This window comes from Callithrix jacchus, chromosome 22, assembly GCF_049354715.1.
Source record: "Callithrix jacchus isolate 240 chromosome 22, calJac240_pri, whole genome shotgun sequence".
Taxonomy (NCBI): domain Eukaryota; kingdom Metazoa; phylum Chordata; class Mammalia; order Primates; family Cebidae; genus Callithrix; species Callithrix jacchus.
In genome coordinates this window covers 35,564,750-35,582,405 of record NC_133523.1, presented here as the reverse complement: position 1 = coordinate 35,582,405, position 17,656 = coordinate 35,564,750, and the positions used below count along the sequence as shown (strand labels likewise).

General features: G+C 48.1%; 1 protein-coding gene across 7 annotated transcripts in view; it reads left to right on the top strand.

Moving 5' to 3' along the window:
• Positions 1 to 17,656, top strand: part of SELENOV (selenoprotein V) — a 49,340-nt gene that overhangs the window by 26,102 nt on the left and 5,582 nt on the right. For 2 of the 7 annotated variants that reach the window (XR_013530901.1, XM_078359660.1), the window contains exons 3-7: positions 2,598 to 11,302; positions 13,056 to 13,080; positions 13,187 to 13,240; positions 13,325 to 13,399; positions 13,492 to 13,591. Coding sequence is in view for 5 of the 7 variants with exons in the window: in XM_078359660.1 (XP_078215786.1) it covers positions 10,521 to 11,302; positions 13,056 to 13,080; positions 13,187 to 13,240; positions 13,325 to 13,399; positions 13,492 to 13,569 (1,014 nt within the window). In the remaining 2 variants the exon portion in view is untranslated. Of the gene's footprint in view, positions 1 to 1,961; positions 11,303 to 13,055; positions 13,081 to 13,186; positions 13,241 to 13,324; positions 13,400 to 13,491; positions 13,592 to 17,656 lie in introns of all 7 variants that reach the window. The other 5 variants (XM_078359662.1, XM_078359661.1, XM_078359663.1 and 2 more) reach the window with 5 other exon arrangements.

Here is a 17,656-nt window from a genome sequence, read left to right as displayed (position 1 = left end):
ATATAAGAGTCAGCAGACAAATTGTATATGAGAACTTCCTTTTGATAGATAGGTGTAAAAAATAATAGTTTTTTTAAAAAAAAGAATTAACAGACAAGTTGCATATCAGAACTTCCTTTTGACAGATAGGTGTAAAAAAAATTAAAGAAAAAACCTGGGTTCGGGCGTGGTGGCTCAAGCCTGTAATCCCAGCACTTTGGGAGGCCGAGACGCGTGGATCACGAGGTCAAGAGATCAAGACCATCCTGGTCAACATGGTGACATCCCATCTGTACTAAAAATACAAAAAATTAGCTGGGCGTGGTGGTGCATGCCTGTAGTCCCAGTTACTCGGGAGGCTGAGGCAGGAGAATTGCCTGAACCCAGGAGGCAGAGGTTGCGGTGAGCCGAGATCGCGCCATTGCACTCAGCCTGGATAACAAGAGTGAAACTCCATCTCAAAAAAAAAGAAAGAAAGAAAGAAAGAAAAAACACGAGAGCTAGCAGACAAGTAAGGACAGCTGCTCTGGCTCAGAACAACCTTCATCTGCAGGACGCAGCTGAAACTTAGCTCCAGCCACAATTAGCCATGCCAGAATGTGGGCCCACTATAGCCAGATATATTTCAAAAGAAGTCAACATCCAGATTTTCAAGTAAACTCTTCTAATTTTTAAATGTTCACTATAAATTCAAACATTTAAAATCACCATGTGGATACAACAAAACACATTTGTGGACTTCATGCAACTGGTAGGTGACTCCGGGTCTAGGCTTACTCTGTCCCCACTACAGCAGTCCCCACTTACCTGCAATTTGCATTCATCAATTTCACTTACCCACAGACTGCCACAGTCTGAAATATTAATGGAAAATTTCCAGAAATGAACAATTCATAGATTTTATGTTGCGCTCTGTTCTGAGTAGCGGTTCTTGCACCATCCCATTCCACCTTTTGTCCAGTGTGTTCCCACTATTCCCACAGTGTAGACCAAGATGCTACCTACCCCTTGGTCACTTAGTAGGTCTCTTGGTTGTCAGATAGATACACTATCGTGGTATGGCCGTGATTGTGTTCAGGTAGCCCTTATTTTATTTAATAAGGGCTCCAGGCCGGGGGCAGTGGCTCATGCCTGTAATCCCAGCACTTTGGGAGGCCGAGGCAGGTGGATCACAAGGTCAAGAGATCGAGACCATCCTGGTCAACAAGGTGAAACCCCGTCTCTACTAAAAATACAAAAATTAGCTGGGCGTGGTGGTGCGTGCCTGTAGTCCCAGTTACTCGGGAGGCTGAGGCAGGAGAATTGCTTGAACCCAGGAGGCGGAGGTTGCAGTGAGCCGAGATTGCGCCATTGCACTCCAGCCTGGGTAACAACAGCAAAACTCCGTCTCAAAAAAAGAAAAAAAAAAAAAAAAAAAAATAAGGGCTCCAAAGTGCAAAAGTGGTGATGTTGGCAATTTGGATCTGTTAAAGAAAAGCCAAATGTATGCCAAAGAGAAGTTGTTAGTCTCTTATGCCTAATTTATAAATTACACTTTATCATAGGAATGTATGTGTAGGAAAAAAACGTAGTATATATAGCATTTGTTTATTAGTTTGTTTTCATGCTGCTGATAAAGACATGCCCAAGACTGGGTAATTTACAAAAGAACAAGATTTAGTGGACTTACAGTTGCCTGTGGCTGGGGAGGCGTCACAATCATGGCTGAAGGTGAAAATCATGTCTCACATGGCAGCAGACAAGAGAAGGGAGGGTGTACAGAGAAACTCCTCTTTTAAAACCATCAGCTCTCATGAGACTTATTCACTATCACAAGAACAGCACAGGAAAGACCTGCCCCCGTGATTCCATTACCTCCCACCAGGTCTCCCACAACACGTGGGAATTCAAGAGGAGATTTGGGTGGGGACACAGCCAAACCATATCAGTTTGTATTAGTTTGTTTTCACACTGCTATGAGTAATTTCTTTTTCTTTTTTTAGATGGAGTTTTGCTGTTGTTACCCAGACTGGAGTGCAATGGCACCATCTCGGCTCACTGCAACCTCCGCCTCCTGGGTTCAAGCAATTCTCCTGCCTCAGCCTCCCGAGTAGCTGGGACTACAGGCGTGCACCACCATGCCCAGTTAATTTTTGTATTTTTAGTAGAGACAGGGTTTCACCTTGTTGACCAGGATGGTCTCGATCTCTTGACTTCGTGATCCACTTGCCTCAGCCTCCCAAAGTGTTGGGATTACAGGCACGAGAAGGCCGAGATTGAGTAATTAATAAAGGAAATAGGTTTAGTTGACTCACAGTTCTGCATGGCTGGGAGGCCTAAGAAAACTTACAATCATGACAGAAGGCCAAGGGAAACAAGCATCTTCTTTACAAGGTGGCAGGAGAGAAAGCAGAGAAAACTGCCATTTATGAAACCATCAGATCCCATGAGAATTCACTCACTGTCATGAGAACAGCATGAGGGAAACTGCCCCCATGATCCAATCACCTCCCACCAGGTCCCTCCCTTGACACCTGGGGATTACAATTCAGATTACAATTCAAGATGAGATTTGGGTAACCATATCAGGATTCAATACTATCCACAGTTTCTTTTCTTTTCTTTTTTACTATCCACAGTTTCAAGCATCCACTGGGGGGTCTTGGAATGTGCCCCCCATGGGTAAGGGGAGACTACTGTATTGCTTTCAGATGCTCTGGAATGAAGAACTTCACTCAATCCCAGAACGAAGGTATAGGGAAGTGTCTGAACCATTCAGAAGGCAGCAAGAATATAAGGTAAAAGATGGCAGGGAGTAAATGCAGGGAAAATCAAATGTAAATGTCTAACAATAGCTGATTGGTTAAATAAATGTTGAGACATCCATCTTTTATAGACTACAATACAGTTTTCAAAATGGAATAGACTATTTAATGATATTTAGTGATGACAAAATATATAATACCTAAAATTAAAAACCCATAAAACAATAAGGTATAAACCCTTTTAAAAAATCTTTCTTTTTAAAATTTCAGTTACAGAAAACTTCTAAGAATAGTATATACTCTTAACCCAGATTCCCCAAATGGTAACATTTTAACACATTTGATGTACTATTTTCTCTTTATACATGTGTATGTATGTATTAAAATGCATGATATACATACACATATATCTAGCTATAATATACAAAAAGTTCTGCTGGGATTTTTATCTGGATTGTATTAAATTTATAGATCACTTGGGGGAACTGGCATCTGGACAGTACTGAATCTTCCAGTCCATGAATGTGGTATGCCTGTTCATGAATGTGGTATGCCTATTTAGTTCTTCTTCATTTCCTTCTTGTGTGTTTTGTCCCTTTTAGCATACAGATTCTGCACATACTTTGGTATATTTATACCCATTTCATTTTTTGAGCTATTTAATGTCTTTATAAAAACAGGCATAACTGATATGTAATAAACAGTACATATTTTTTCTTTCTTAAAACACCCAAATGTTTTTCCATAAAACTGCACAGATTTAAAGTATATGATTTGATAGCTTTGGCGTATATGTATATATACGTAAAACCGTTATCAAAAATCAAGATAAAGAGCATATCTACTACACTCAAATGTTTTTTTATGTCCCTTTGAACTGTCTCCCTCCCAACCTCTCCTTGCCCCTGTATCCCAGAAAACTGATTTATTTGCACTTTAAAAAAGATTTATGTAGGTTTTTTTTTTTTTTTTTTTAAAATGGGGTTTCACCATGTTGGTCAGGCTGGTCTTGAACTCCCGACCTCAGGTGATCTGCCCGCCTTGGCCTCCAAAATGCTTAAATTACAGCCACCTCGGCCGGCGAGCGCGCTGGCCTTCACCTTCGTTGCGCCACGGCGGCTTTTGTGCGAGCCCCGGACTCGCGCACGTGTTAGACTCCTTGGTCCGTGTTTCAAGACGGGTCGGGTGGGTAGCTGACATCGCCGCCGACCCCGTGCGCTCGCTCCGCCGTCCCCCTCTTCGAGGGACACACGCATGGCCCGAGAGAAACCGACCCCCTGGGACCGACCCGCCCGGGGCGCACTGGGGACAGTCCGCCCCTCCCCCTCCCGCGCGGACCCCCGTCGCACCCAGCCAACATGTAGTGGTTTTTTTTTGAGACAAAGTCTTGGTCTGACACCGGGGCTGGAGTGCAGTGGCAGGATCCTGGCTTACAACAACCTCTGCCTCCCAGGTTCAAGTGATTCTCGTGCCTCAGCCTCCGGAATAGCTGGGATTACAGGCATGGGTCACCATGCTCAGCTAATGCAGCATGTAGTCTTTCACTCAGCATAATATATTGAAATTTGTCGATATACACACAATAACATGGATACATTTTAATATTTAATTAAAAATTTTTTTTGATGAGTTGTATGCCATCATATTCATTGACAGTCTTTGTCTATTACAAGTAAAGTAGCTATGAATGTTCATGTACAATAAGAAATATGCTTTTATTTTTTTTGGGTAGATACCTAGGAGTGAAATTATTAGATCATATGGTAAGTGTGTGTTTATCTTTTATTTTTTTAAGAGAAAGGGTCTTGCTGTCTTACCCAGCATAGAGTAGAGTGGCGTGGTCATAGCTCACTGCAGTCTCAACCTCCTGGGTTCAAGTGTTCCTCCTGCCTCAGCCTCCCAAGTAGCTAGGACTTCAGACATGTGCCACCATACTCAGCTAATTTTTGAATTTTTTGTAGAGATGGGGATTTGCTACATTTCCCAGGCCCAGGCTGGTCTCCATCACCTGGCATCAAATGATCATCCTGCCTTGGCCTTCCCATGTGCTAGGATTATAGACATGAGCCACCAGGCCCAGCCATGTTTAATATTTAAAAGAACTGCCAAACTGATTCCCAAAGTAGTTGTATAATTTCGCTTTATTTTTATTTTTGGAGACGGAGTCTCGCTTTGTCTCCGAGGCTGGAGTACAGTGGCATGATCTTGGCTCACTGCAACCTCCACCGCCTAGGTTCAAGCAATTGTCTTGCCTCAGGCTCCCAGGCTGCTGGGACTATCGGTGCATGCCACCACATCAGCTAATTTTTTGTATTTTTAGTAGAGACAGGGTTTCACCATGTTGGCCAGGCTGGTCTCAAACTCCTGACCTTATCATCCACCGGCCTCGGCCTCCCAAAGTGCTGGATTACAGGCATGAGCCACCACACCCGGCCACCACGTATCAGTCTTTTTAATACTTGACATTCTAGTAGATGTGGTTTTCATCTACATTTTACCGGTGACTAATGATATTGAACATGTTTTTTATATGCTTATTTATCATCAATATATCTTCTTTGTTGGGGTGTCCAAGTCTTTTGACTATCTTTAATTGGTTTGTTGCTTTTCTTATCACTGAATTTCAAGAGTTCTTTGTTTCTCCTGGTGTCTTCATCTTCTCAGATTGCCATGACAACACACCATAGACTGCGTGGCTTAAATAACAGAAATGTATTTCTCACAGCTCTGGAGACTGGGAAGTCCAAGATCAATGTGCCGGCTGACTTGGTTTCTGGCGAGGACTCTCTTTCTGGCTTGCAGATGGCCAGCCACCTTCTCATAGTGTCCTCACATGGTGGACAGAGAGTTCTGGCATCTCTTCCTTTTTTCATAAGGACAGCAAATCAAATTAGAGCTCCACCTTTATGACCTCATTTAACCTTTATCATCTCCTCAGAGGTTCTGTCTCCAAATACAGTCACACTGGGTGTTAGGGCTTCAACATACGAGTTTTAGGGGAGACACATGCAGTCTACAACACCTGGATACAAATCATTTTTCAAATATATGTTTTACAAATATCTTCCCAGTCTGCAGCTTGCCTTTTCATTATCTTAATAGTCTTTGGAGGCCGGGCGCGGTGGCTCAAGCCTGTAATCCCAGCACTTTGGGAGGCCGAGGTGGGTGGATCACGAGGTCAAGAGATCGAGACCATCCTGGTCAATATGGTGAAACCCCATCTCTACTAAAAATACAAAAAATTAGCTGGGCATGGTGGCGCGTGCCTGTAATCCCAGCTACTCGGGAGGCTGAGGCAGGAGAATTGCCTGAACCCAGGAGGTGGAGGTTGCAGTGAGCCGAGATCGCGCCATTGCACTCCAGCCTGGGCAACAAGAGTGAAACTCCGTCTCAAAAAAAAAAAAAAAAAAAATTAGTCTTTGGAAAGCAGATGTTCTTGATTCTAAGTCCAATTTATCAATGTTTTCTTTTATGAATCATGCTGTTGGTGTTATATTTTAAAAACCTTTGCCTGGTGAAAACTCACAACGTTTTTAAAAATGTTTTCTTTAGTTTGATAGTTTGATTGGCTGGGTGTAGTGGCTCACCCCTGTAATCCCAGCACTTTGGGGGGGGGGGAGAAAAAGAAGTCTGATAGTTTGATATTTCACATTTAGAGCTATGATCCATTTTGACTTTGTTGTTGTTGTTGTTTTTGCGACAGAGTCTCGCTCTGTGGCCCAGGCTGGAGTGCAGTGGTGTGATCTCGGCTCACTGCAACTTCCGCCTCCCAGATTAAAGCAATTCTCCTGTCTCAGCCTTTGGAGTAGCTGGGATTACAGGCACCCACTATCACGCTTGGCTAATTTTTATATTTTTAGTAGAGATGGGGTTTCATCATGTTGGCCAGGCTATTCTCAAACTCCTGACCTCAGGTGATCCACCCGCCTAGGCTTCCCAAAGTGCTGGGATTATACGCATAAGCCACCGCACTTAGCAAAAGTTTCATCTTTTTGCATGTGAATACCCAGTCACTCCAGTATCATTTATTGAAAATATTATCTTTTCCTACTGAAATGCCTTGCAACTTCGTGAAAAATCAATTGACTATGCATGCGTACATCTATCTGTGGACCCTTCAATCTATTCTGTTGATCTAATTTTCTATCTGGACACCAATATCACATTGTCTTTATTAATATAGCTTTATAATAAGTCTTAAAAGCTAGGTAGTGGAAATTTTCTGACCTTCTTTTCCTCCTCCTCCTCCTCCTCCTTCTCCTGCTTCTTTATTTTGAGATAGAGTTTCACTCTTGTTGTCCAGGCTGCAGTGCAATAGTGAGATCTTGGCTCACTGCAACCTCCACCTCCCAGGTTCAAGGGATTCTCCTGCCTCAGCCTCCTGAGTAGCTGGGACTGCAGGTGCATATCACCATAACTGGCTAAGTTTTAAGTTTTTTTTAGAGAGGGGTTCCCATTATGTTGTCCACTCTGGTCTTGAGCCCCGGGGCTCAAGCAGTCATCTTGCTTTGGCCTCCAAAAGTGCTGCGATTACAGGCATGAGCCACCATGCCCAGCCCATTTATGTTTTAGAGACAGGGTCTCGCTCTGTCACCCAGCCTGGAGTGCAGTGGTGTGATCACAATTCACTGTAGCCTTAACCTCCTGGGCTCAAGCAATCTTCCCACCTGGACCTCCTGGGCTCAAGCAACTCTTCCGCCTCAGCCTTCCAAGTAGCTGGGACTATACGTGTGCACCACCATACCTGGCTAATTTTATTTTTATTTTTTGATGCGAAAGTCTTGCTTTGTCACCAGGCTGGAGTGCAGTGGTGCATCTCAGCTTACTGCAACTTCTGCCTCCTGGATTGAAGCTATTCCTCTGCCTCAGCCTCCTGAGTAGCTGGGACTACAGGCGCACACCACCCTGCCCGGCTAATTTTTTTGTAGAGATGGGGTTTCGCCATATTGGCCAGGATGGTCTCAAACTCCCGACCTCGTGATCTGCCCACCTTGGCCTCCCAAAGTGCCAGGATTATAGGTGTGAACCACTGCGCCTGGCTGCCTGGCTAATATTTTTCATTTTTGTAGCAATGGAGTCTCACTATGTTGCCCAGGCTGGTCTCTTAACTTCTCAGCTCAAGTGATCCTCCAGCCTCAGCCTTCCAAAGTGCTGGGATTACAGGCATGAGCCACTGTGCCCAGACTTAACATTTATTTTTGTTCACAGGTCTACAGGTTGGCTGGGTTTCTTCTGCTCCAGGCTGGACTGGGCTTGGCAGATGAGAGAGGGACTGATGAATGTGTGTGTAGCAAGCTCAGGGGTCCACTGGGGTTGGGGGCTCTGCTTGGCTCCATGGGCTTCTCATCCTCCAGCAGGCTGGCCCTGGTGTATGCTCATGGCTGAGGCAGGAGTCCAGGAGAGAAAGTGGACTCCATGAACAGCTTCACTTCTCCTGCACCCTGTTGACGAAAGCCAAGGTCAGCCCAGATTCTAGGAGTGGGAAATAGACTCCACTTCTTGGTGGGGAAAGGTACAGAGTCACATTTCCAAGGGCATGGATGTGAAGAGGGTTGGGGTCATTTTTTTTTTTTTTTTGAGACAGTTTCACTCTTGTCACCCAGGCTGGAGTGCAATAGTGTCATCTCAACTCTGCAACCTTTGCCTCCCAGGTTCGAGCGATTCTCCTGCCTCAGCCTCCTAAGTAGCTGGGATTACAGGTGCCCGATGCCACACCTGGCTAATTTTTTTTTTGTGCATGTGTGTATTTTTAGTAGAGACGTGTTTCACCATGTTGACTAGGCTGATTTCAAACTCCTGACTTGAGGTGATCCACCCGTCTTGCTCTCCCAGTGTTGGGATTACAGGTATGAACCTTCGCTTCTGGCCAGAAACCTCTTTTTTTTTTTTTTTTTTAAATCAGTCTAACCCTGGAGCACCTTTCTGCTTTGGAAGTAAAACTGTCCAGGCTGTTAGACACAGACACCCCTCTCTTGGCTTCCTTCAAATTACTGAAAACAAGCCCTGCCCCTCCCCTACCCAACCAACCTACCAAAGACTGGCCAGCTCATGCTGTAGTCCCAAAACTTTTGAGGCCAAGGTGGGAGGATTGCTTGAGCCTAGGAGGTCCAGGCTGCAGTGAGCTGTGATCGCACCACTGTGCTCCAGCCTGGGTGACAGAGTGAGAGCCTGTCCTCCCAAAAAATAAAAATGAAAAAAAGTGCTTGTCTGATGTGCTGATGAAAAATAAAAGCAGATCCCTGGGGAATGGCCCTGCCCCTCACTCCAGGGCCACATCGGCTGTGCTTGCTGTCTGGGCTCTAGTTCTGCCACGAACCATCGGCTCTTTGAACAAGCCAGGCTCCCCCTCCCCCACGCCCTGTGCCTCCAGCTAACTCCTCCTTTACCTGGGTAACTCCTTTGTCTTGCTATTTTTAATTTTAATTTTTTTTTGAGACAGTTTTGCTCTTGTTGCCCAGGCTGGAGTTCAGTGGCTCAATCTTGGCTCACTGCAACCTTCACCTCCCGAGTTCAAGTGATATTTGTGCCTCAGCCTCCTGAGTAGCTGGGATTACAGGCATGTGCCACCACACCTGGCTAATTTTCTATTTTTAGTAGAGATGGGGTTTCTCCATGTTGGTCAGGCTGGTCTTGAATTCCTGACCTCAGATTTTCTGCTCACTTCAGCCTCCCAAAGTGCTGGGATTACAGGTGCAAGCCACCGTGCCCGGCCTTTGTCTCTTTTTTAATTCTACAAACATTTATTGAGCACCTACTGCATGCCAGGTCTTATTCTGGGAGCTGGGGATACAGCAGTAAATAAGATAGGCAAGTCCCCATCCTTGAGGAGCTCACAGCTTGACATTCCTTCTCAAAGTGGTTAAGCCCCCAGGATGCTGCAGCCTCATGGGTTGAGTCTGAAGCTCTGCCACGTAACTAGCTGTGGGCAAACATTTAGCACCTAAACTCTCAGCTGGGCACAGTGGCTCACCCATGTAATCCCAGCACTTTGAGAGGCTGAGGCAAGTGAATCACTTGAGGCCAGGAGTTGGAGACCAGCCTGTCCAACATAGTGAAACCCCATCTCTATTGAAAATACAAACAGTTGGGTGTAGTGGTGGCTGCCTGTAATCTCAGCTACCTGGGAGGATGAGGCAGGAGAATCTCTTGAACCCAGAAGGCTGAGGTTGCAGTGAGCTGAGATGGGGCCACTGCACTCTAGCCTGGGGCACAGAGTAAGACTGTCTCAAAAGTAGGTTCTCCTTGGTGCTCACCATCATTCTCCAGATCTCAGTTGTCCCCTTTTCTAGGAAGCCCTCTCTGATTGCCGCAGGGTGACTGAACCTATTCTGGAATCCCACAGCTTTTGGGCTTCCTCATGCCGGCCCTGAACACTCTGGGCTGTAGCTCTTTGGTAATGGGTATTGTCCCCCACTGGACAGGGAGCCTGGTGAGGGCAGGGACCAGGGCTTTCCTGATCCCTGCTCTGTCCCAAAATTCACCCAGCAGAGAAGTGTGCACGCAGCAGGCACTCAGTACACATATACTGAAGACCCGAGTGTCACCGACAGCTGCGGGGAACTGGGGCAATCCGTGTGTTTCTCAGCCCAGCGTCGGCGGCTAAGGAATTACTCGCCGAGGTCTGGAGGTCACGTGCCCTGCGAGCCTTGGAACCCGGGGGCCGGGTGGAACTCGGCGTAACAGAGCTCCCTGTGGTCGTGCCCCGTCTCAGAACCCGGTGCGGAAGACTCTCTCCTCGCACCAGGAGGGAAGGCGGGCGGACTCCCCCACCGGCGTGCCCGGGTCCCCCTGGGATCCATGAATAACCAGGCGCGGACCCCCGCCCCCTCCTCGGCCCGGACCTCAACGTCGGTCCGGGCTTCTACCCCGACCCGGACACCGACTCCAGTCCGGACTCCGACCGCGGTCCGGATTCGGACCCCCATCCGGACTCTGACTCCGTCTCTGGCTGGGACTCCCGCTCTGGTCCCGACTCCCACTCCCGCCCGGATCTCCCGTCTGGTCCCGACTCCTGCTCCGGCCCGGACCCCAACTCCGATCCCGACTCTGGTTCGGACCCTGACTCCAGTCCCGCTCCCAGCCCCCGCCCGGATCCCAGCGCCAGCCCCGGCCCCCGCCCCCGCCCCCGCCCCGGCCCCAGCCCCATCCCCAGCTCTGGTCCCGGCCGGGATTCGGGCCACGCTCCCCGTCTTGGACTCCTACCCGGCCTTGGCCCTACCTTGGGATCCGCCCCCGGAACCTGTTCCGGAGCCGCTTGTGTCAGTGTCATCCGAGGAGGACCCTGAGCCGGCCCCGAGCCTGAAGCTTGTCCCGTCGGTCTCTGGCGAGACTGGGCCCGCCCCGGGGCCCCTTCCCGCGTGCACCCCGCTGGCCACGAATCCACCCGAGCCCACGCTGGACTTCACGGCAGACTCGTCGGCCACTGAGCTGGCGGTTCCCACCATTCCCGGCTCTGTCCCTGCGCCTATCCTGGGGACCATCCCGTTGGCCGCCTCCTTACTGAATTCTACTGAAAGCTTCCTCTCCGCCAGTGAGAACTTCGCGCTGGACAAGAGGGTCCCTATTCGAGTGACCTACTGGTGAGGACCTCACACCCGCCTCTCCCAACCCCTGGGGACAGACCCAGCGGTGGGGGCTGGGGCTCCGGGACGTGGAGGTCAGGGTTGGGATAGGGCGAGGGGAGGGATTCGGGTAGAGCCCCAGAGTCCCAGTTCCCAGATTGGGAACTCACTCTTGTCTCTCATTCTCTTTGGGGCCGGAGAGCTTCAGGTTCAAATCCGTGCTTTGGATCTGAGCTTCATTTATTCATTCGTTTCTGAGTGCCCCGCCGGCTAACTGCCAGGCTTGTGCTGGGGATGAGGTGCTCAGCAAAGCGACCTGCTTCGCTCCCCAGCAAGACAAACCCAAAGACAGTGCTCATGTTGGGGGCTCTGGCTTCCCTTCCCAGCCTCTCTCACTTTGTCTTCTGTCTCTGCCCAGGCAGGCAGTCTCTCCCATTCTCTGTCTCCCCACCTCACTCTGTCTCTCTGTTTTGTTTTTGTTTCAGACAGGATCTTGCTTTATTGCCCAGGCTGGAGTGCAAGGACGGGGATCATGAGGGGAATCCCCATCTCTAGAAACCCTGTCTCTACTAAAAATACAAAATTAGCTGAGTATGGTGGTGCATGCCTGTAATCCCAGGTACTCAGGAGGCTGAGGCAGGAAAATCACTTGAACCCGGGAGGCGGAAGTTTCAGTGAGCCGAGATCATGCCATTGCACTCCAGCCTGGGCAAAAAGGGTGAAACTCTGTCTCAAAAAAAACAAAAAGAAAACGAAAAAAAAAAAAAAAGTGATCTGGTATGTGAGGAGGTGATCAGTACACTGTGAACAAAAGGCATTTTTGGGGTTGCAGTTTTAGCTGGGGAGATTAGGAAGGCCTCACTGAGAAGGGGATATATGGGCAAAGCCCCCCAGAAGGAAAGAGAGAAGGAGTTGTGTGGATACTGCCCCGAGAGCATTCAGCTGAGGGAACTGCCAGTGCAAAGGCCCTGAGGCAGGGCATACCTGGGGTGTTGACAGATGAACTAGCAGCTAGGACTTAATCCCAGCACTTTGGGAGGCTGAGGTGGGTGGATCACTTGATGCCAAGAGAGTTCAAGACCAGCCTGGCTAACATGGAGAAAACCTGTCTCTACTAAAAATACAAAAAATTAGCTGGGTGTGGTGGTGGGCACCTGTAATCCCAGCTACTTGGGAGGCTGAGGCAGGAGAATCGCTTGAACCTGGGAGTCAGAGGTTGCAGTGAGCCAAGATTGCACCACTGCACTCCAGCCAAGGTGATGGAGTGATACTCCATCTCAAAAAAATAAAAATAAAAAACTCGAAAATTAGCCCAGTGTGGTGGCCTGCACTGGTAATCCCAGCTACTGGGGAGGCTGAGGTGGAGAATTGCTGGAAACCAGGAGGTGCCGTGAGCTGAGATTGCACCACTGCACTCCAGCCTGGGTGACAGAGTAAGACTCTGTCTCAGAAAAAAAAAAAAAAAAAAAAAAAAAGAGAGAGAGAGAGAGAAAGTTGAGCTAGGGGTCTCTGGCTGGCACAGGGTGAATGAGTTGGAGGAGAGTGGGAGGAGAGGGGACAGAGGGCTGAGAAGGCAGATCCTGTGGTGGCTTGGAGGCCACAGGAAAGACTGTTTTTTTCCCGTGTGAGATGGCACTACTTCAGGGTTATGAACAGGGGAGGAACATGGTCTAACTTAGGGGTTCATAGGGTGCCCTGAGCTGGGGACGATACTGATGCAGTGTCTTCCCTGGTCTCTCTCTGCCTTTCTCCTCCTGCTCTTGGCCTCCAGTGGCCTCTGAAGCTATAGCCTTCGGGTGAGTAGTTTTGGCTTTGGAGGTAGAGGAGCCTGAGGCATGAAGACTGGGAGGAGTCCCTGATTCTCCTCCCCTGCAACCCCATGACCCCATCTTTGCCCCTCAGTACATTCTACTGAAAAAGAGCCTGGAGCAGCGATTTCCAGATTGCCTACTCTTTGTAAGTGTGTGGGGGACTGGGAAAGACAGGGGTGGTCAGTGATCCGAGTCTTGGCCTCCCCCTACCCCCACCATTTCCTCCCAGGAGGAGGACAGAGCTGCTCAGGCTACAGGGGATTTTGAAGTGTTTGTAGATGGGAGACTGGTCCATTCTAAGAAGGTGATTCTGGGTAAGGGGCCGGGACAGGGAGCGGGGTGGTGCTGAAGTCCTGGGGGTGAAAGACCTGTGTGCTTTCTCCTCTTTTTGCCCAGAGGGGTGATGGCTTTGTGGATGAGGCCAGCCTGCAGAAAATTGTGAGCGTTATTGATGAGGAGATCAAGAAAAGGTAGCCGGCAAGGGGTGGAGCTGGAGGTGAGCTGTGGAGCTCTCAAGGCTGCAGTGGGAGGGGTGGGGGCAGGGTGGGAGGACAGGGCAGGGCACTGTCTGTCCTGTTCCTAGCTCAGCCAGTCCTCGCTGTTAGAATCATGACGAGACACCTACACACTTTTCTGAGCCTCAGTTTTCTCATCTGTAAGATGGGCTTGTTGTGATGATTCTATGAGACAACTCATACCAGGTAATAAATAGTACATGGCTCAGAGCAGGGCTCAGGATATTCCAATGGCACGTTTACTTTTTTTTTTTTTTTTTAAAGAGTCAGGGTCTCACTCTGTTGCCCAGGCTGGAGTACGATGGCTCCATCATAGCTCACTGCAGCCTCGACCTCCTGGGCTCAAGAGATTCTCCTGCCTTAGCCTCTTCAGTAGCTGGGACTATAGGTACATGCCAACATGCCTGGTTAGGTTTTAATTTTTCTTTTTCTTTTTTAAGAAACAGGGTCTTGCTGTGTTGCCCAGGCTGGAGTGCAATGGCTCATCATAGCTCATTGCAACCTTGAACTCCTGGGTTCAAGTGATCCTCCCCGCTCTGCCTCCCAAAGTGTTGGGATTGCAGGTGTAAGCCAGTTCCAGCCCATTTTTTGTTGTAAAGAGCTTCTTTTTTTTCTGAGATTGAGTCTCACTCTATCACCCAGGCTGGAGTGCAGTGATGTGATTTTGGCTCACTGCAACCTCCGCCTCCTAGGTTCAAGCAATTCTCCTGCCTCAGCCTCCCGAGTAGCTGGGATTACAGGAGCCCACCACCATGCCCAGCTAAGTTTTGTATTTTTAGTAGAGGCGGAGTTTGACTGGATAGGCCAGGCTGGCCTTGAACTGCTGACCTCAAGTTATCCGCCCACCCAGCCAAAGTGCTGGGATTATAGGCATGAGCCACCTAGCCCTGCTCTTTATCTTTTTTAACCTTTTAGTTGTAAAGCTGTGCTATCCAATAATAGCATGTACCTTGTAAGTTTGAAGTTTAATTAATTAAAATTAAGTACATTAAAAATCCAATTCCTGCCTGGGCATGGTGGCTCACGCCTGTAATCCCAGCACTTTGGGAGGCTGAGGTGGGAAGATCATGAAGTCAGGAATTTGAGACCAGCCTGACCAACATGGTAAAACCCCATCTTTACTGAAAATACAAAAATTAGCTGGGCATGGTGGTGTGCGCCTGTAATCCTAGCTACTCAGGAGGCTGAGGCAGGAGAATCGCTTGAACCCAGGAGGTGGAGGTTGCAGTAAGCTGAGATCGTGCCATTGCACTCCAGTCTCGGCAACAGAGCAAGACTCTGTCTCAAAAAAAGAAAAAAAAAATCCATTTTCTTACTTGCTCTAGCTACACTTTGAGTGCTCAGTGGATACCATATTGGATTGGTTTGTACTGTATTTGGTGGCAGATGCCAAACACAGGGCACAATAATAAAGGACGAAAAGTTCTGTTGGTGACATGGTGCTCAGGTATTAAAGTACATGCACGATAATTTATTAACTCTTGGTACTGGACTTTTTTTTTGAGATGGAGTCTGTCACACAGGCTGGAGTGCAGTGGCACAATCTCAGCTCACTGCCACCTCTGCCTCCCAGATTCAACCGATTCTCCTAACAGCCTCGCAAGTAGCTGGGATTACAGGCACACGCCTTCATGCCTGGCTAATTTTTGTATTTTTAGTAGAGATGGGTTTTCACCATGTTGTCCAGGCTGGTCTTGAACTCCTGAGCTCAAGTGATGATCCTCCTGCCTCTGACTCCCAAAGTGCTGGGATTACAGGCACAAGCCACAGCATCTGGCCACAGATTGTTAGTATTTTAAAGTATATTCTAGACCTCATGTTGTTTCACCTGTAAACACTTTCACCTGCATCTCTAATAGATAAATCTTTTTCCACCCGAGATGGAGTCTTGCTCTTTCTCCCAGGATGGATTGCAGTGGGTGCAACCTCCACCCCCTGAGTTTAAGCAATTCTCCTGCCTCAACCGCTGAAGTAGCTGTGATTACAGGTGCTCGCCACTGCCTGGCTAAGTTTTGTATTTTTAGTAGAGGTGGGGTTTCACCATTTTGGCCAGGCTGACACAAACTCCCGACTTCCTGATCTGCCCGCTTCGGCCTCCCAAAGTGCTGGGATCACAGGCGTGAGCCACCGTGCCCGCCGGTAGATAAGTTTTAAAACGGAAATGCAAGGACATTATCACACCTGACAAAACATTTAAAATGTCTTAATACTATGTAATACCCACCCAAGTGTCTCAGAAATAGCTTTTTACAACTGATTTGAGGAATCAGGATCCAAAGTTCACATGTTCTAATATCTGTTTTTAAAGAATTATAAGAAGGATTTTTTAAATCCCAACTGTATGCCAGGATCTTAGCAGGATTTTTTGTTGTTTTTTTTTGAGACGGAGTCTCACTGTGTCGCCCAGGCTGGAGTGCAGTGGCGCAATCTCGGCTCACTGCAAACTCCGCCTCCCCGCCCCTCTCAGCGATTCTCCTACCTCAGCCTACCGAGTAGCTGGGATTACAGGCGCCTGCCACTGTGCCTGGCTAATTTTTGTATTTTTAGTAGAGATGGGGTTTTAACATCTTGGCCAGGCTGGTCTTAACTCCTGACCTCTTGATCCACCCGCCTCGGCCTCCCAAAGTGCTGGGATTACAGGCATGAGCCACTGAGCCCAGCCAGCAGGTTTGTTTTCTAACAGCCAAGCCGGAGTGAAGGGAAGAGGGAGACAGGGGTGAGGTCTGTTTCTCACACTTGCCAATATGCAGAATATGGTAGTGGTTATGCATATAGTTTCCAGGGCCACGGAGACTGAGGTTCAAATCCTGGATGCACCAGCCACACAGCCTAAGCAGGGTGAAGTTGATGTGAGGTAAAGAGCTTTCCAAAGACCTTTTTCAGTAAGTAACAGCTGTTGTTACTAGAATCAGGACGGTGCTGATTGTAAAAGAAAATCCTGCTCAAACCGGCTTTAGACATAAAAATATGGACACATGGGAAAGTCTAGGGCATAATTTTGTTGGTTTCAGGCATGGCTGGATCCAGGCATCAAAAGGGTGCTTTTGGGAATCTCACGCTTCCTTTAGTTTGTGCTTTTTTCCTGGGCTGGCTTTATTCTCAGTCCTGGTAGCATATATCCTGCAGAAGGTTCTCACTGGCCTACATTAGGTCACATGTCCATCCCTGAAAGATTGTGGTGCTCTCATTGGCCAGTCTTGAGGCATGGGCTCATTCTTGTGGCTTACCCAACACATATTTGCTGAGTATGTACAATGTGCTGATACTGTTCTAGGCCTTGGGGCTACAGCAGTGAACAAAACAAATACAAACCCCCGCCCCAGTGAAACGGATGTTCTATTCTGGGAGACAGACAATGAACAGGATACTTAGGTGAATAGAAGGCATTTGGCCTGGTGTGGGGGCTCACGCTTGTAATCCCAGCACTTTAAAGTTCGAGACCAGCTAAAAATACAAAAATTAGCTGGGCATGGTGGCAGGCGCCTGTAATCCCAGCTATTCCGGAGGCTGAAGGAGGAGAATTGCTTGAACCCAGGAGGCGGAGGTTGTGGTGAGCCAAGATCATGCCTGAGTGACAGAGCTAGACTCCGTCTCAAAAAAAACCCCCAAAAAACAAAAAAAAACCCCGCATTTTAGGAGGTGATACCTGCTAAGGAGAAAAATCAATAGGGGTGGGGAGTCCTGAGAGTTTTTTTTGCAACTCTAAACAGTGTGCAGAGAAGACCTCATTGACAAAGTGAATACTTGGAATAAGTGAGGGATTGAATCATGTGGATATTCTGGGGAAAAGTATTCCAGGTGGTGGGAATAGCAAGTGCAAAGACCCTGGGGTAGGACTGTGTTCAGTGAGTTTGAAAAACAGCAAGGAGGCAGGGCACAGTGGCTCACACCTGCAATCCTAGCACTTTGGGTGGCTGAAATGGCAGATCATTTGAGTCCAGGAGTTTGAGACCAGCCAGGCCAACATATCGAGACTTGTGTCTACAAAATAATAATAATAAAGAAATTAGCCAGGCACAGTGGCTCGTGCCTGTAATCCCAGCACT